At 39.3% G+C, this 17,236-nt stretch overlaps 1 protein-coding gene across 2 annotated transcripts in view; it reads right to left on the bottom strand.

The window, feature by feature from the left end:
- LOC143258525 (PAX3- and PAX7-binding protein 1-like) overlaps positions 1–17,236 on the bottom strand; it is an 89,759-nt gene that overhangs the window by 20,941 nt on the left and 51,582 nt on the right. For both annotated transcript variants that reach the window (XM_076517622.1, XM_076517623.1), the window contains exon 7: positions 16,681–16,883. In XM_076517622.1, the coding sequence (XP_076373737.1) occupies positions 16,681–16,883 (203 nt within the window). The remainder of the gene's footprint in view (positions 1–16,680; positions 16,884–17,236) is intronic.

The following is a 17,236-nucleotide window of genomic DNA, read 5'->3' as shown; positions in this document are numbered from 1 at the left end:
CATTAGCTACCGTGATGAAGTACCATATTAACATATTGAAAATATTTTTGAAGTAAATTAATCCTTTGCAAAATTACTATTTAATTAACAAGGAAGTAGAACAAAATATCATAACAGCATTATGTACGATAAAATGAATCACATACAAGAAGAATATGAACTTAGGCAAGGATGCTTTATTGCGCTAGAACACAAAACACTTCAGAACGTTCAGAAAAACCTTCAATTACATATAAAATAGTACTGACTAGTTAGAAGCAATACGAGACATAAATGCAATTCATTTATCCAAAATGATAATACAAGAAAAGTAACGTGAAGTATGAGCTCTACAAATATAATGTTAGATATAAAAATATATAATGACACACATATCAAAATTTAAATGTTCACCATAAAACCCAAGCATTAAAATTAAAGGCATAAATAATAAAATATCTTTTTAGGTATATTTCCAAACCAAGGAAATAAAAATAAATGGTTAAGTTGACTTAGCATTATTACTAAATAGATTTAAACAATCACTTTCATAACAAAATTTTGTACAAGGAAGTTTTTCTAGTTCTTTTTAAATCATAGATGTTTCTGCTTGTTTTTTTTTATAAAAGTATTATGTTTTAAAGGTACATTTTACTTTAAGCCCATAAAACGGATAAAAATTATATAACTGTAACCTACATATGCAGGTTACAATAAAGAATACATATATTGAGGTTTTAAGTTTCAAAACAATTTCAATTTCTCAATTTCAAAACAGAATGACTAATAATTAAATAATACTAAAAGAAAGAGAAAGAAATGTTTAATGTTATATACAATCAAACAGTAGCCAAAATGTCTCCAGTATTGTCATGGTGGTTATGGAAATGATGCAAGAGAAACAAAACTTTCATCCAGAAAATAGAATGTATTTGTTCAAACAGCCATCAGTTTGACTGTTGGATGACACTTAGTTATTCAGCCTCCACTGAAATCATTATCAGTAATGTTACAAATGAAGCTAGTGTTACAACCACTGTATTACATTCAACATTGAAAGCCTGGCTTTCCAAGAACTAGAAGTTTCTAGTTTAAGATGTATACTAATAAGTTCAACTTGGCAAAGAAACATGATATGAGTGAAGTGCTCATGGGGATTGTAAATGTATTTGTAAAACCAGATGCTTTACTTGGTTGAACAATAATCACACATATACGAGTGGCACACACACAATAAAAACATCTGTAGTCTTCTTTGCAGCAACAGAGGTGTAGAAAGTGCTGAAAATGTGCATAGATTTTATATGTTTCACTGGAATGTCTGCAAAAGGAGTTTTTTATTTTTCTTAACAACTGGGATTCTGACAAACTAATATGCTGAAAGTTCATTGCAATACATACTTTCTTTGACTGAAGTTTTATGACAAATGTTGGTGGACACTTTCCTGAAGAAACTTCTTGAGTAAAGTTGTATTCTATTGTACATACTATCATGACTTTCTGTACTCATGCAAGATTGTGGATGCTATAATGTACTATATTTCACACAATGCAGTAAAAGTTGTTCTTTAATACAGCATAAGACATTACTAAATAAATTAGGCTAATAATTTTTTTTTTTTTAATTTAAGTTATTTTTTGCATATTTTTGAAGTAGTTTTATTACATTGGACTGTATGAATATGCATTAAACTTGTGGTGGAAACACAAAAATATGGTATGGATAATGACTGTGGCAGGAAAAGCTGTTTCTGCTTATTTCTGTTGCTATAGTTATTAGACTTTCCAATAACATTTACAGACACTACAAGTATGGCTTGCTTGGTTAGAAAGAATGAGTCTTGCATTATATGTAGATCAATGTGTGAATTTAACTACGTAGAGAAATGAATTACTTAACAGTAAATTGATTGATTGATTGATTTAGTGTTTTATGGCACAAAGCAGCAAGGCTACCTGCGCCAGACATTCGGTAAAAATGTAAAAAAATAAATAAAAATAAATAAATAAATGTAGTAATAGACATAAATGGAAATGAAGGTAAAACAAAAAAGTATAAAACCAATGTTGACACCTAGTCTACAATGTTAAGATAGAAGGCAGAGTATAAGAAGTTGTAAGGTATTTACTCTAGCAAAAAGGTAATGATCATAACCCGCCAGGAAGACTAACAGGTAAGTTCAAGAACCACCGTCAATCACCTGAAGTTGGCCTTTCCAGTCCTGGTTCCGGGTTATGTTGTCATAACAGCCATTATCAAAAGGTAAAAGAATAAAAGTTTTAAAAGACACTCCTCAAAATCGTAATAATGAGTAGCCAAATGTCCAGTAAAAAGATAAAAGTCAAGTAAATGGAGTAAAATTTGTAAAAGTAATTGAAGATAAAAGCAAAATGGCAATTAAAACAGAAAATGACGTAAAAACCAATGTTGACATCCAGTCAACAAAGTTGTAAAGAACTACCTGAAGCAGAATGGTAATGATCGTAACCCGCCAGGAAGACTAACAGGTAAGTATAAAAACCACCCTCAGTCACCTGAAGTTGGTCTTTCCAGTCCTGATTCCGGGTTATGAGTCAATATGGCCAGTACTAAAAAGTAAAGTAGTAAAAGTGTGAAATGATATGCAGCAAAAGTATAATAACAACTCGCCAGGATGACTAACGAGTAGTTCAAACGGATAGTTCAAACAGGAGCGTTAGTCACCTGAAGTTGGCCTTTCCAGTCGTGGTGTCGAGTTATTTAATGTTCTGGCCATTGTCCAATCTCAAATTGAAGGAGAGAGATTAAAACTGTAAAAAAGGAACCACAATTAAAAAGGTGTAATGAATAAATATGCAACACTTAAATGAGATTAAAAAGGTTAATGGCCATTAAAAAATTAAAAACATTATCAAGGTGGACAGAGTCACCATCACCAATAACTCTGTCCAATGTTACAGATTGACCCTGGGAAAAAATATGTTTAAAATATTGCCGTCGTTGAGAATTGTAACGATGGCAAGAAAGTAAAATGTGGCTGATAGTGATTTGAGTGTTACACAAACTACACATTGGTGCATCAGTTCCAGATAAAAGAAAATGGTGAGTTAAAAAACTGTGACCAATGCGTAGCCTAGTGAGAACAACTTCCTCCTTCCAAACTTTACGGAAGCTAGATGGCCAAAGTCCAATTTTGGGTTTGATTTGAAAAAGTTTGTTGTCACGTTGCTCATTCCAAGTGGACTGCCAGCTGGCATGGAGCCGAGCCTTGAAGACAACACCATAGTCCATGTACGGAATAGGCATAGGAGTGATGGTGCTGAAGCAGACATATTTAGCTGCCATGTCTGCAAGCTCGTTCCCACGAATACCAACATGGCCTGGTATCCAGAAAAACTGGATTGAAGTAGCTGCTAATGAGAAATGGGCCAGTCGGTTTCGAATATCTGCGAGAATAGGATGTGAGCTAACGTGTAGCAATTCCAAGGCAAGTATAGAACTAAGCGAATCAGTATAAATAGTGCAGTTGGAGTACTGCTCAGCTGCAATATGATCCAGGGCAAGAGATATGGCATACAGTTCAGCAGTGAACACAGAAGCTGTAGAAGGGATTCTGCGCACAACTACTGACCCATAGCAAACCATAGCAGAGCTCACTGAATTACCTGATTTGGAACCATCTGTATAAATGGGAACTGAATGATTGTTTGAAAGATATTCTTTGAATAAAAGACGGTACTTCCAATCTAGAGTATCTGCCTTTTTTAGGTAACTGAAAGAAAGGTCACATTTGGGGGGCTGTAATAAGCCATGGTGGGATGGGCCAACCTGTGGAATCTGCAATGTTATCCAAGGACAGACCCAATTCATCCAATTGCTCCCGGATGCGAAGGCCAAACGGAGCAATGACAGATCGTCTGTTCTGAAAAAGTACTGCCCACCGAGGAAGGAAAACACATTTCCAGGTGGGATGCTTTGGTAAGGAATGAAGTTTCGAAGTATATTGTAAAGATAGTTGCAAACGGCGAAGGTGTAGAGAAGGTTCATGAGATTCAATGTATATACTTTGAACTGGAGAGGTACGGAAAGCCCCAGTGCTGAGTCGAAGTCCTTGGTGATGAACGGGGTCCAGCATCTTTAAGGCCGAGGGTCTGGCAAAGCCATAGACCATTGATCCATAATCGAGTTTCGATCTAATAAGAGCACGATATGCCTTTAACATTGAACAGCGATCTGCCCCCCAACTGGTAGAAGAGAGAACACGGAGGATGTTCAGTGCTCTTGTGCATTTGACCCAAAGCTGCTTTAAGTGTGGTATAAAGGTCAGTTTATGATCAAAGATAAGCCCCAAGAACTTGGTCTCCGGGACCACTGGCAGCAAAACTTCACCGATATGAAGTTCAGGATCAGGGTGAATACCCGCCGATGGCAAAAGTGCAGGCATACAGTTTTGGAGAGAGAGAAATTAAAGCCGTTCGCCAGAGTCCACTTCCGTACACAATTGAGGGCAGTTTGTAGTTGCCGCTCAATATATCTCATGTTTGATGACTGACACGAGATGTGAAAGTCGTCGACATATAGCCCATTCACAACAGTGAGAGGGAGTTGTTCAGTGATGGCATTTATCTTTATACTGAAGAGTGTAACACTCAATACACAGCCTTGAGGGACTCCAAGTTCCTGTATAAAAGAAAGGGAAAGTGTCGAACCCACACAAACTTGGAATCTCCTGTCCATTAAAAAATTTTTAATAAACATGGGTAGATGGCCACGTAACCCATATGTATGGAGGTCTCACAAAAAGCCATACCTCCATGTTGTGTCGTAAGCCTTTTCTATGTCAAAGAATATTGATACAAGATCTTGGCGGTTGAGAAAGGCTTCTCTGATAGATGTTTCAAGACGAATTAGGTAGTCTGTGGTGGAGTGCTGTCGACGGAACCCACACTGGGTGGGCGAGAGGAGGTTGTTTGATTCAAGGAACCAAACAAGATGATCATTAACCATCCTTTCTAATGTCTTACAGAGACAGCTCGTCAAAGCAATTGGATGGTAGTTTGAAGGAATCTTGGGATCTTTCCCTGGCTTAGAGAAAGGTAAAATAATAGCCTGGCCAGGCATCAGGAAAAACATTCTCCTGCCAGATCCGTTGAAAACAATCAGAAGGACATCAAGAGAAGCAGGAGATAGATGGTGCAGCATGTCATAATGAATATCATCAGGTCCAACAGACATACTGGCAGACCGATGAAGGGCCATTTTTAGTTCCACCAGGGTAAAGGAACAATTATAGTCAAAGAAACAGTCAGTTCGAAAGGAAAGAGGTGATCGCTCTGCCCGAGTCTTGATGGCCAGGAAGGTGGAGGAACAAGCAGAAGTGCTAGATACCCGGTAAAAGCTTTCACCTAGAGTGTTAGCGATGTTCTGAACATCAGTCACCTCCTGACCATCAGAGAGTAAGATCGAGAGGGGGATAGAATTGTAGTGTCCATTAACCTTTCGAATCCTGTCCCATATGATCTTGGAACTGGTGGTAGAAGATATACTGGTTGTGAACTTAATCCAAGATTCCTTCTGGCTGTGACGTCTTACCCACCTAGCATGTGCACGGGCCCGTTGGAAAGCAACCCGGTTTGAAAGTGTGGGATATCTACGAAAGGTATCTCAGGCCCGCTTTTGAGCCTTCCGTGCTAAGTGGCAAGCAGGATTCCACCACGGACGAGGATATCGTGGAAAACGTGTCGAGGTTTTAGGAATACACTGAGCAGCTGCATGTGTAATACAGTCAGTTACCGCTGCTACACAATCGTCTATTGATGGCTGATTTACGATGGCAGGATAAAGTTCTGCGAGCAGTGAAAGTGGACCAGTCTGCCTGATCCAGCTTCCACCGGGCACGCTGGTAGGGTGGCATCGACCACGGCCAGTCTCTCTCAAAAGGATTGGAAAATGATCACTGCCTAGTGGATTACTGTCAACCCTCCATGAAAAATGGGAGAATAATGAAGGGGAGCAAACTGAGAGATCAATAGCGGTAAAGGACTGACTAGGTGCATGAAAGTAAGTGGAAGAACCAGTATTGAAAAGAGAAAGATTGTGATCAGAGAGCATCCGCTCTACAGATCGCCCCTCCCATCAATAATAGCACTTCCCAGAGGGGATGATGTCCATTAAAATCCCCTAGGATTAGAAATGGAGATGGCAATTGTTCAACGAGAGCATCAAGATCTGATTGATCATATGTCTTTCCAGGGGACAGGTACAGAGAACAAACAGTGATGGTATGACCCAAGGAAACACGGATGGCTACAGCCTCCAAGGGTGTGTTGAGTGACAAAGACAGGGTGGGCACGTGTTGATCAACCAACAGTGCCACCCCTCCATGTACTCGACCATCACACAACCTGTCATTTCTGTACAGAGAAAACTGCCAAATGGAGACAGTATCAGCAGTTTTGAGAAATGTTTCTTGTAAAGAAAGACAAACAGGATGGTAGGAAGCAATCAGCGTTTTGATATCATCCAGATTAGAACGTAAACCTCGACAGTTCCATTGTATCAAGATGGCCATTTTTTAAGAACGGGTAGGTGAAGTGGCTGGAGAACCCTTCGGTTTACGACCACGTCTTTTTTCTTTACTGTCTTTAGTCGGAGGAGGTCTATCAACCTCCATGAATCCTGCTGTGTGTCGGGTGGGCAGGTTTTTGTTATTGGAAGGGGAATCCAGTGACTGAGGACGCAAACGAATAATTGTTTTGTCTCTTGTGGTGGGAGAAAAAGATGTATCAGAAGAAATGCCTGTATTTGAAACTGAAGGACGTGGATCTTGAGGTTTGTTGGAAGGTATGGGAGGATCAGAGATAGGTGTGGAAGTCGATTCATCAACCTTTTTAACCACGGAGGTCAAAAGGGTTTTCATTTGTTTTGAAAATGATTCTCTTGGAGCCACAGAGAGAGATCTGTCTGCACTCCCACTGTCGTTGTGGAATGAAGTGCAGCAGCATATGTCCGAGATGGAGTTGTGGACAGCAATTTCCGAGCCTCAGGATAACTAATGTTATGTGTCATTTTCAAACGCTGCACCTCTTTTTCCTCCAACCATTTTGGGCAAGAATGAAAGTAAGAGGGGTGAGAACCATTGCAGTTTACGCAATGTGGGTTCATGTCACAGTCATAGGCATCGTGGTCCTTGCCTCCACAACGAGCACATGTCAGGGAACCACGACAGGATGTCTTTGAGTGGCGAATCTCTGACATTGGAAACATCGAAGAGGGTTTGGTATGTATGGCCGAACCCTGCAAATGAGATAACCTGCCTTGATGGTGGCAGGTGCACGTGGTGAAGTAAATATTAAATGTTAAAAAGAGGGTATTTGTTGGCAGTGCAACTCCATCTTTGCGAGTGGAGATGCGCCTCACTGCAGAAACTCCTTGAGTGGAGAGACCAGCGAGAATCTCTGACTCAGGAGCGTTCTTCAAATCCCTTTCAACAATAACTCCTCGTGAAGAATTCAAGGTAGCATGGGGTGTAACCTCAATAGGTATATCCCCAATTGCCTTTGAATTCAAGAGGAGTTCACTGTGTTGGGATGTGGAGGTTTCAACCAATATGTCACCAGATCAAGTTTCTTTACTGATTTTGGAGAGCCAGCAAGTCCCTCTAGTCCCTTTTGAATAAAAAAAGGGGACATTTGCCCAAAGGTTTTTCCGAAAGAGAATGTAATATAAGAAAATGAGGTGCGTGTGTTACTGATGTTGAAGATTGCTGTTCTGAGTATTCAAGACGTGGTGTCGCTACCCATTGACTGTTTTTTACAATTTTATTTAAATTTTTAGAGGATCCATAGGAAAAGGAAAAAATTTCGGTACCCACTGACCCCACCCACCATGGAGCCCTACAAGGGGACGCACTACAAAGTCACCCAAGGACAATGCAGCAACGCCAGGGTTTCGTGAGCACTATACCCAAACACCAGCATCAGGCACAATGTCCACAACACCCGTTGACAACTTCCAACACTGGTACTTGGTTGACTCTAGCCCAAGTGGACCAGCCGATTGACCCAAGGGAAGCCACCCAAAGGCCGCCCGTCTACAGGAATTCGAGGCCAAAGTGGTGTGTTAGGGTTGGACCCCTCAACCACCAGGATCCTCTCCTCCCCTTCACGGGTCGCCACGCACGGCAAACACGTGGGTGGATGTTTAGATCCCAGAGAAGGTAACCAGATAGAACAGAACCTTCCCTGGGAGGTCCCCTCACCACGTACAGGAATCCACACCGAGGGGCTTAACAGTAAATGAAGAATTGGAAAACATTTAGATTGAGTAAATATTAAAGTAATTAGCTTAGTTTACAGTGTAAAAGCAATATGGCATGTTCCATGTTCTCTTAAAGACTGTTCAGCTTGTTTGCAAAGTACAATACTTGTGTGATCTTTCACTTGCAGGATGGTTTGGTTGGTTGTTTGGTGTTTATTGGCACAAAGCAACTATGCTATCAGTGCCAGTAAAAAATAAAAAAATAAAAGTAAAATTATAATAATATGTAAAAAGGAATCACATTAAAACAAAATGGAGTACAATTTTTGAATTAAAAATTTAAATAGAGTTACAAAAACCAATGGCCCTTAAAAATTTAAAAACACAATCGAGGTGAATAGTGTCACCATTGCTAATGACATTGTCCAATGTCAAGGATGGATACATGGTATAAATATTTTTAAAATGGTGCTGTCACTAATGGTTGTAACAACAGCATGACAGTAAAATGTGGGCTATTGTGACTTGAATGTTACACTAACCACACATTGGTGCATCAGTCCCAGATAAAAGAAAAGAAAATGGTGCGTTATAAAACTGTGACCAAAGTGTAGCCTAGCTAGAACCACTTCCTCCTTCTGATCCTTATGGAAGCAAGACAGCCAAAGTCCTATAGAAGATTTTACCTGGTAAAGCTTATCATATTGCTCACACCTAGTCAACTGCCAACTGAAATGGAGTCAAGCCTTGAACATATGACTGTAGTCCATGTATGGGGCAAGCATGGCCATGATAGCATCAGAGCAGACAGACTTAGCTGTGGTATCTGCAATCTCATTCCCACAAATTCCAACGTGGCCCAATAATCAGAGGAACCGGATAGAAATAGATGATAAAGAGAAACAAGCCAGTCAGTTTTCAATATTGATGAGAACAGGGTAAGAACTAATGTGAAGCAATTCCAGGGCCAGTAGGGAGCTAAACAAATTGGTATAAATAGTACAGTTTGTGTACTACATAGCTTCTATGTGATCCAGGAGAAGAGAAATGGTATATAGTTCAGCAGTGAACACAGAAACTGTATAGGGGACCCTGTGTACAACCATCGAACCACAAGCCATGGCAGAGCCCACAGAGCAACCTGATTTTGAAGCATCCTTATAAACGGGAATGGAACAAGGATGGTTCGAAAGATGTTCGAGATATAAAAAATGGTACTTCCAATCAGGAGTATTTGCCTTCTTCAAATGACTTACAGAAAGGTCACATTTGGGGATGGTAGTAAGTCATGGTGGTACAGGCTGACCAATGGAGACAGCAACATCATCCAAGAACAGACCCAGCTGAGTGAACTGCACCTGGATATGAAGACCAATGGGGACAATAGCAGACTGTTTATTCTGAAAAAACATGGCCCACTGAGGAAGGAAAACACAAGTCCAAGTGGTATGCTGTGATAAGGATCAAAGTTCTACCACATATGGTAAAGACAGTTGCAAATGGCACAAGTGTAGAGGAAGTTCATCAGACTCAGTGTACAAACTCTAGAATGAAGAAGGGCGGAAAGCCCCTCTGCAAAGCGAGAGCCACTGACGGTGAACAGGGTTCAACATCTTCAAGGATGAGGTCCTGGCAGAGTTATAGACCACAGACCCATCGTCCAGTTTCGATCAAATGAGGGCATGGTAGATTTTTAGCATAGAACATCGATCTGTTCCTAAGAGGTGGACAAGAGGACAAAAAGGATCTTCAGTGTCCTTGTACACTTGACATGTAGCTGCTTAATGTATGGAATAAGGGTCAGCTTATGATCAAAGAAAAGCCCCAAGAACTTTGCCTCAGGGATTATGGGAAACACAACTTTTCCATGACAATACTCAGGTTCAGGGTGAATACCCCATTGGAGGGAGAAGTGCATGGGAACACTTTTAGAGCAAGAAAAGATAAAACTGTCTGCTGTGGTTCACTTCAGTAAAGTATTGAGAATAGTCTGTAGTTGCCGCTCAGTAAACCTCATGCTTGAAGACTGACATGAGATGTGGAAGTTGTCGACAGAGAGACTGCTTGCAATTGTAAGATGGCATTAATCTTTATAATGAAAAGTGTGACACTCAAGACACAGCCCTGAGGGACTCCAAGTCCAGTGTAAAAGAATGGGAAAGTGTCGAACCCTTACAGACTTGGAATTGCTGGTCCATTAAAAAATATTTAATAAAATGGGGAAATAGCAACACAACCTGCATGAGTGGAGGTCTCACAAAATGCCATAACTCCACATAGTATCATAAGCTTTCTTGGGGTAAAAAAATCAGAAAGAAGATGTTGTCGCTTAAGAAAGGCTTCTCTGATTGAAGTTTCATGTCAAATCAGGTGGTCAGTGGTGGAGCATTGTCTTTGGAATCCATGCTGGGTGGGTGAGAGGAGGTTGTTTGATTTGAGGAAACAAACAAGATGAGCATTAACCATCCTCTCAAAGATCTTACAGAAACAGCTTGTCAAAGTAACTGGATGGAGGTTTGAAGGAATCTTGGGATCCTTCCCAGGCTTAGAAAAAGGGAGGGCAATGGCAAGGCACCAAGCATTAGGAAAAACATTATCCTGCCAAATCTAGTCAAAAACAACCAGAAGAAAAGCAAGAGAGGCAGGAGAGAGATAGTGCAGCATGTCCTAGTGATTATCATCAAGCCTGACTGATGTACTGCCAGACCAATGAAGAGCAAACTTAAATTCCACCAGTGTAAGGAGGAAATTATACTGATAGAGATGATCAGCCCAAAAGGAAAGATATGACTGCTCTGCCTGAATCTCAATGGCTAAGAAGATGGAGGATGAGGCAGAAGCACTAGATGCATGAGAAAAGCTTTTGCCAAGAGTATCGGCAATGCTCTGGGCATCAGTAACTTCTTGGCCATTGTAGAGCAAGATCGAAAGGGAAGCAGAAGTCCCATATGATCTTTGGAACTGGTAGTAAAAGAGGTGCTAGTTGTAAACTTAATTCAAAATTCCTTCTGGCTTTGATGTCTTACCTACTATGCACAAGCTTGCTGACAAGTGATGCGGTTTGAAAGTGTGGGATATCTACAAAATATATCCCAAGCCCATTTTTGAAACTTTCATGCCATGTGGCAGGCAGGATTCCACCATGGATAAGGGTACAGTGAAAAATGTGTTGAGGTTTTAGGAATATACTGAACAGCTGCTGGAACAATACAGTAAGTTACTGCTGCCACACAATTGTCTATTGATGGTTTACAGACAATGGCAGGATCAAGTTTTGAGAGAGCAGTGAAAGTGAGCCAGTTGCCCTGGTACAGCTTCTACCTTGGCATGTGGATGGCATTGACCACAGCCAGTCTCCCTCAATATTATAGGAAAATGATCACTGATTCGTGGATTATTTGTGTCAACCCTCCTTGAAAAATGGAAGCAAGGGGAGCAAATTGAGAGATCAATAGCAGTAAAGGACTGACTGGGTGCATGAAAAATAAGTAGAAGAACCAGTACTGAAGAAAGAAAGGTTATGATCCGAAAGCATATGCTCTACAGAATAACCCCTCCCATCAATGTCAGTACCATTCCAGAGGGGATTCCATTAAAGTCCCCCAGGACTAAAAGGGAGACAGCGACTGTTCAATGAGAGCATCAAAGGCTGACTGATCATAGGTCTTCTCAGAAGACAGGTAGGGAGAACAAACAGTGATGGTACAACCCAAGGAATCCAAGGGTGTATTGAGTGACAAAAGGTGACTGTATTGGCAGGTTTCAGAAATGTTTCCTGTAAGGAAAGACATACAGGTGGCAAGAATCAATCAGCTATTTGATGTCATCCAAATCAGAATGGAAACCTCGACAGTTCCACTGTATTAAAGTGGCTATTTTTACTTACATGAAGGAGAATTTGACAGAGAGCCCTTCTGTTTTTAACCACATATTTTCTCTTCATTAATAGGTCTACCTCCCTCCATGGATTCTGCCCTGGGTCAAGTTGGCAGGTCTCTGTCAGCAGATGAAGATTTCACTGACTGAGAGTGTGAACAAATAATCGTTCTCCATCTTGGGGGTGAAGAAGAAAATGGACCTGATGAAATGCCAGAACACTGAGCTAAAGAGAGTGGATCTGGTGAGCCACTGAAAGGAATGGTGGGGACAGAGATAAGTGTTGACGTTGACTTGTCAACTCTCTTAACCACAGAGAACAAACTTTTTACATGGTTTGAAAAAACACTCTGTTGGAGACAGAGAGATCTGTCTGCACTCCTACTGTAACATTGGAACTGAGTGCAGCAGCATGCATCTGAAATGGAGTGGTGGACAGTTATTTTCAAGCATTGGGATAAGGTATGTTGTGAACTATTTTTAAATGCTGTACCTGTTTTTCCTTCCATCCACCTAGGGCAAGGATGAAAGTAAGAGGGTTGAGAGACCTACAATTAGTATAATGAGGGTCCATTTCACACTCATATGCATCATGGTCCTTGCCACCACAATAAGCATATGTCAATGAACTATAACATGATGTCTTTGAGTGACCAAACTGCTGACATTGGCTACATCTGAGAGGGTTTGGAATATATGGTTGTACCTTGCAATTCAGATAACAAGCTTTGATGATAGCAGGCGGACGTGGTGACATGTCAAAATTAGGACATTAGTCATCATCGTAATTTCATCTTTGAGAGTAGACACACCTCACTGTGGAAACTCCTTGGATGGAGAAACAATAACCACTTGTGACAAATTCAAAGTAAAATGGGGAGTACCTTCAATGAGTATATCCCCAATGGCCTTTAAATGCAAGAGGAGTTCACTCTGTTTTGGAGTGGATGTTTCCACCAAGATGTCCCCAAAATATAGCTTTTAGACTGACTTAGAAAAGCCAGCAAGCCATAAATATTTGTCTTATAAAGATGTTATATCAGATAATGGGGTACAGGTGTTGAAGACTGCTGTTCAGAATATTCAAGGCATGATCATTTATTTATGGTCTTTTCTTTTATTATTTTATTTTTATTTTGAATTGGGGAATCCATAATAGAGAAAGAATATTTTGATACCCACCATGAAGTCCTACAAGGGTATGCATTACAATGATAAACAAGGACACTGCAAGAATGCCACAATTTTGTGAGCACGATACCTAACCGCTAGTATCAGACACTATGTCCACAACATCCATCAAGAACATCCAACAATGGTACTTGGTTTACCCTAGCCCAAGTTTACCAGCTCACTGACCCTCAGGGGTAGGGGCACCTTAAGGCTGTCTGTCTACAGGAATTCTAAGCCAAAGTGGTGTGGCTGGACCTCTCAACTACCAGGATCCTCTTCTTTGATTCATGGGTCGCCACTCATGGCAAATACGTGGGTGTATGTTTAAATCCCAGAAGAGATATACTGAAAGTATAGAACCTTCTCTTGGAGGTCCCCTCACCATGCACAGGAATCCATACTAAAGGGAACAGAAAGGTACACAATTACTGGATAATCTATACCACACCAAATGAGAAACATGATGATGCACAGTTTTCACTGACAATGGGGAAAATTAATGCTTTGCAGTTGTGGTACATGGAATATTTTTAGATTTTTGTAAGTGACATTAGATAATTGTCACAGGATGGTATAGGTGTCACTACAGTATATCTAATGTAGATGTTTGTTTATTGCTGGATAGATACTACATAGGTTGGACATTTACTAGTGCTTGTGGCAAACACATTCTTGCAGTAGAACGATTATTACATTCACCATTATAATTGGGGCTCAACTGCAAAATCCTGTATAAACAACTGTTCCCTTTTAAAAGGTCAGGTATAAGAATAAGAGGTGATGAATCTGGTGAAATGAAATGCAGACCATCTGCAAGCAACATTTAAAGAGGAAAACAAACAAAAAATATGGTGGACTGTACTTACAAAGACAAAAGGAAATTTATCCCTAGAAGAAGAGGAATTCCAGGTAATGAATAATGAAAGACAAACATCAAAAGTGAGATGTATGAGTTAAGGAACCACAAACATCATGAACAGAGCAGAAAAATCTGTCTGGTTTCTAACAAGCATAGAAGAGTGAAATAAAAGGACCACATAGAAGAATAGAGGCTTCCTCCCTTAGTGGCTACAGACTGAGGGTGGAAGAACCTCACTCCCAAAAATTTGAATGACCCACTGATTTTTGGTATATTTTACACTGGCACAAGTTTTCTGAAATTAGACCTTACTAGGTCTGACCCTGTAAAATAGTTACTGATGCAAAAAATAACAGTGCACCCTACAGGAGGATCCCTGCTGGTAAGGTTGAAATCACTATTGTGTTCCAATAGATCATGGTGCCAAAACAGGAGGTCTGACGACTTGAATGGGAGGAGCAATAAACTGTCCTGTAGAAAAACTTTGTAACAGTCAAGAAGCCAGCGTAAGAAATGAAGAATGTAGCTGGGCCAAATCTACATAAGATTCCAAGAAGCCTGAAATTCCACCAAAAATAAGACTTTCTGGGAAAAAAAAGAGCTTCTCTAACATTAATAAGGGCCAACATAGGAAGGCAACTCCCTCCAGTTAAGCTTCTCTTTCCAAAAAGTCCCAGCAACAAAGCAACCAAGGTACCAAGAAGAGAGCAGAAGCCACTATCCTGACCAAAGTGTAAGTTAATGGGTGACTAACGTTCTTTCAAATTGGAGTAGAGTATCTATGATAGGCCTCAGACAACAGCTGCAAAGATAAAATATCCAAAACTGTTGTCAGCAGCAGACAAATTTTGAAAAATTGAGATTGACTTGTATGAACAATGGCATTTTGTACAAGGTCCCAAATAAGAAGTTGAGAGTCTAACCTTTGAATGTCTATGTACGATTTCTCCAAGCAATGGAAATCAAGGTATCCTGATCCAATAAATGAGGATGAAAAGGCATGGCAATTGATCCCAATTGATCTTCAAACCTTCATGCATGAATAGTAATATACGCAAAAGGTAGAAGGACCAGGCAATCATACAAAATAGTTTCTTCTAATAAAAAAGGTGAAAATTTATAAATCACAGAAGAAATACTAAAATATTACAGACATGGTGCACTAGCTGTAAAAAGAATGCAGAAGGTGGAGTGTTTATCTGTAGCAGTCCGAGCAAAGGAAAGTCCTGAGAAAATAGTCTAAATTCTCACTAGTTCCCCCTAGATCTCTTACAACATTAAACTCAGAACAAACAGGAGAAAAAGCAACAGACCACATGTAAAATTCTACATATAAGGAACTGTATGCCCTTTGCAGAAGATGCCCCCCAACACTGCAACAAAGGAGTTAGAAAACAACTACATCAAATTAACATGAAAAGTAACTCCAACAAATTTACCAAAATAACCTATGTTTTGTTATAGAACATAATCCCATTATTATGCTTCAGTAAGTCTGATATGAGCCTACCAGCCTATGGGTATGGATATATAAAAGGAACTCATACTGACTGACAAGCAAAATCATTCAGGAATACTTTCACAGAAAAAGCATCTAAGCTGTCATAGTTGTACTTACCCAGTAAGTATTGCATTATTTGTACCATAAAAATGCTATTACAGCTCACTAGACAAAGAGTGGTTATTGCAAGAGGTCATACAGTCACCATGCTATCCAGTATCACTAAAAAGCTTGGAAAGTAAGCTTCACAAATACTATTAATTTCTTGGTTTTTCAATCAGTTAACTATTTTAATTTATCTTAGCCATGACAATAGAGTCCAATGTAGTGTTTCAGTCAATCATCAGACAACTTCCTCTACTGGCATTTCCTCATGGAATACCAGATATGTCCAGTCAACATCCTCCACCTTATCAGTTATTTCAATTACAATACAATGCTCTCACTGTCATAGTTAACTTACTCATCCATGTCTTATTTCCTAAAATAACTACTTCTCAAGAAATTCACAGTTTACCTTGGAAAGTTGTCAACATGCCAAATATGCTCTAGTGCAGCCAAAACATTTGTCTACTTACTACAGGATTGTGTTAAGGCCATTTTCTCACACTATTTTTCACTCAATTCTTTTGAAGTACAAACATTTTAACAATTTTTAATACACAAGTTTATATACACCAACTACTGCAGGCCATATAACAGATTCACTTTGAATTACACTAATTACTCTGGTGATATATGAGCTCAAACAAGTAGCAAAGTATTTTTGTTTTTGCAACAATAAATAATTATAACTTTATGGTGTATTACTTTTATTAATTGCATATTGTTACATATAAAGTTCTCATAAAAATATATCTCAACTAATAGAAATAATTATGCTATTGCACTTTAATATTAATTTTAAAATTAATATTAAAGTAAAAATACATTTCTATCAAAGAAAGCTGGTAAATTCTAAGGAGCTTGTAATGTAAAATATTTAAATAGAGTTGCCTTTGGATTTACTTACTCATGTTTTACTACACTTTAAAAATTGTTTTTTCACTCTACCTTTCTTGGAGCCGAGACTTTACATCTTCAGTGGTTATAGTTTCTTTGTTTTTAAAACTTGGAGGGACATCTATTCCTCGTGGAGGTTCCAAACGACCATTTCGAAAGCTGTGAGATGAGCCCCTGGAATCTTCATTTTCACTTCCCAAATGAATATCAGCATGTAAAAGAACTGAATCACCAACTTCTCGTGGGTTAACACCCTGCAGTGGAAAACATTTTTACTGTGAAAAACATGAATGAATGTTTCTTACTAAGATATGAAAATAAAAATACTGTGAAAGGACTACAAGTCTAGAGTATTACTTTTTATGAAAATTCCAAAAGTATATTTGTTCATGAAAAGGCAAAGTTATTCCACACAGAAAATTTCTGTCTATAAATGCATCTGTGTCACAAAAATACACTAGATCTGCAAGTCTAACATTCAAGCAATAAGGATAGCTAATTAAATAGAAGTACATTTTAATTATCAGTTACATGTTTTATTCACTCTTGTGTAAGTTCCCTCTATTTATTTCAACATCACAGGAATTTTAAAGAAAACTGCAAATGG

Source organism: Tachypleus tridentatus, chromosome 8, assembly GCF_004210375.1.
Source record: "Tachypleus tridentatus isolate NWPU-2018 chromosome 8, ASM421037v1, whole genome shotgun sequence".
Lineage (NCBI taxonomy): Eukaryota > Metazoa > Arthropoda > Merostomata > Xiphosura > Limulidae > Tachypleus > Tachypleus tridentatus.
Note: the sequence above shows the minus strand (reverse complement) of the source record. Positions and strands in the feature narration are given on the sequence as shown.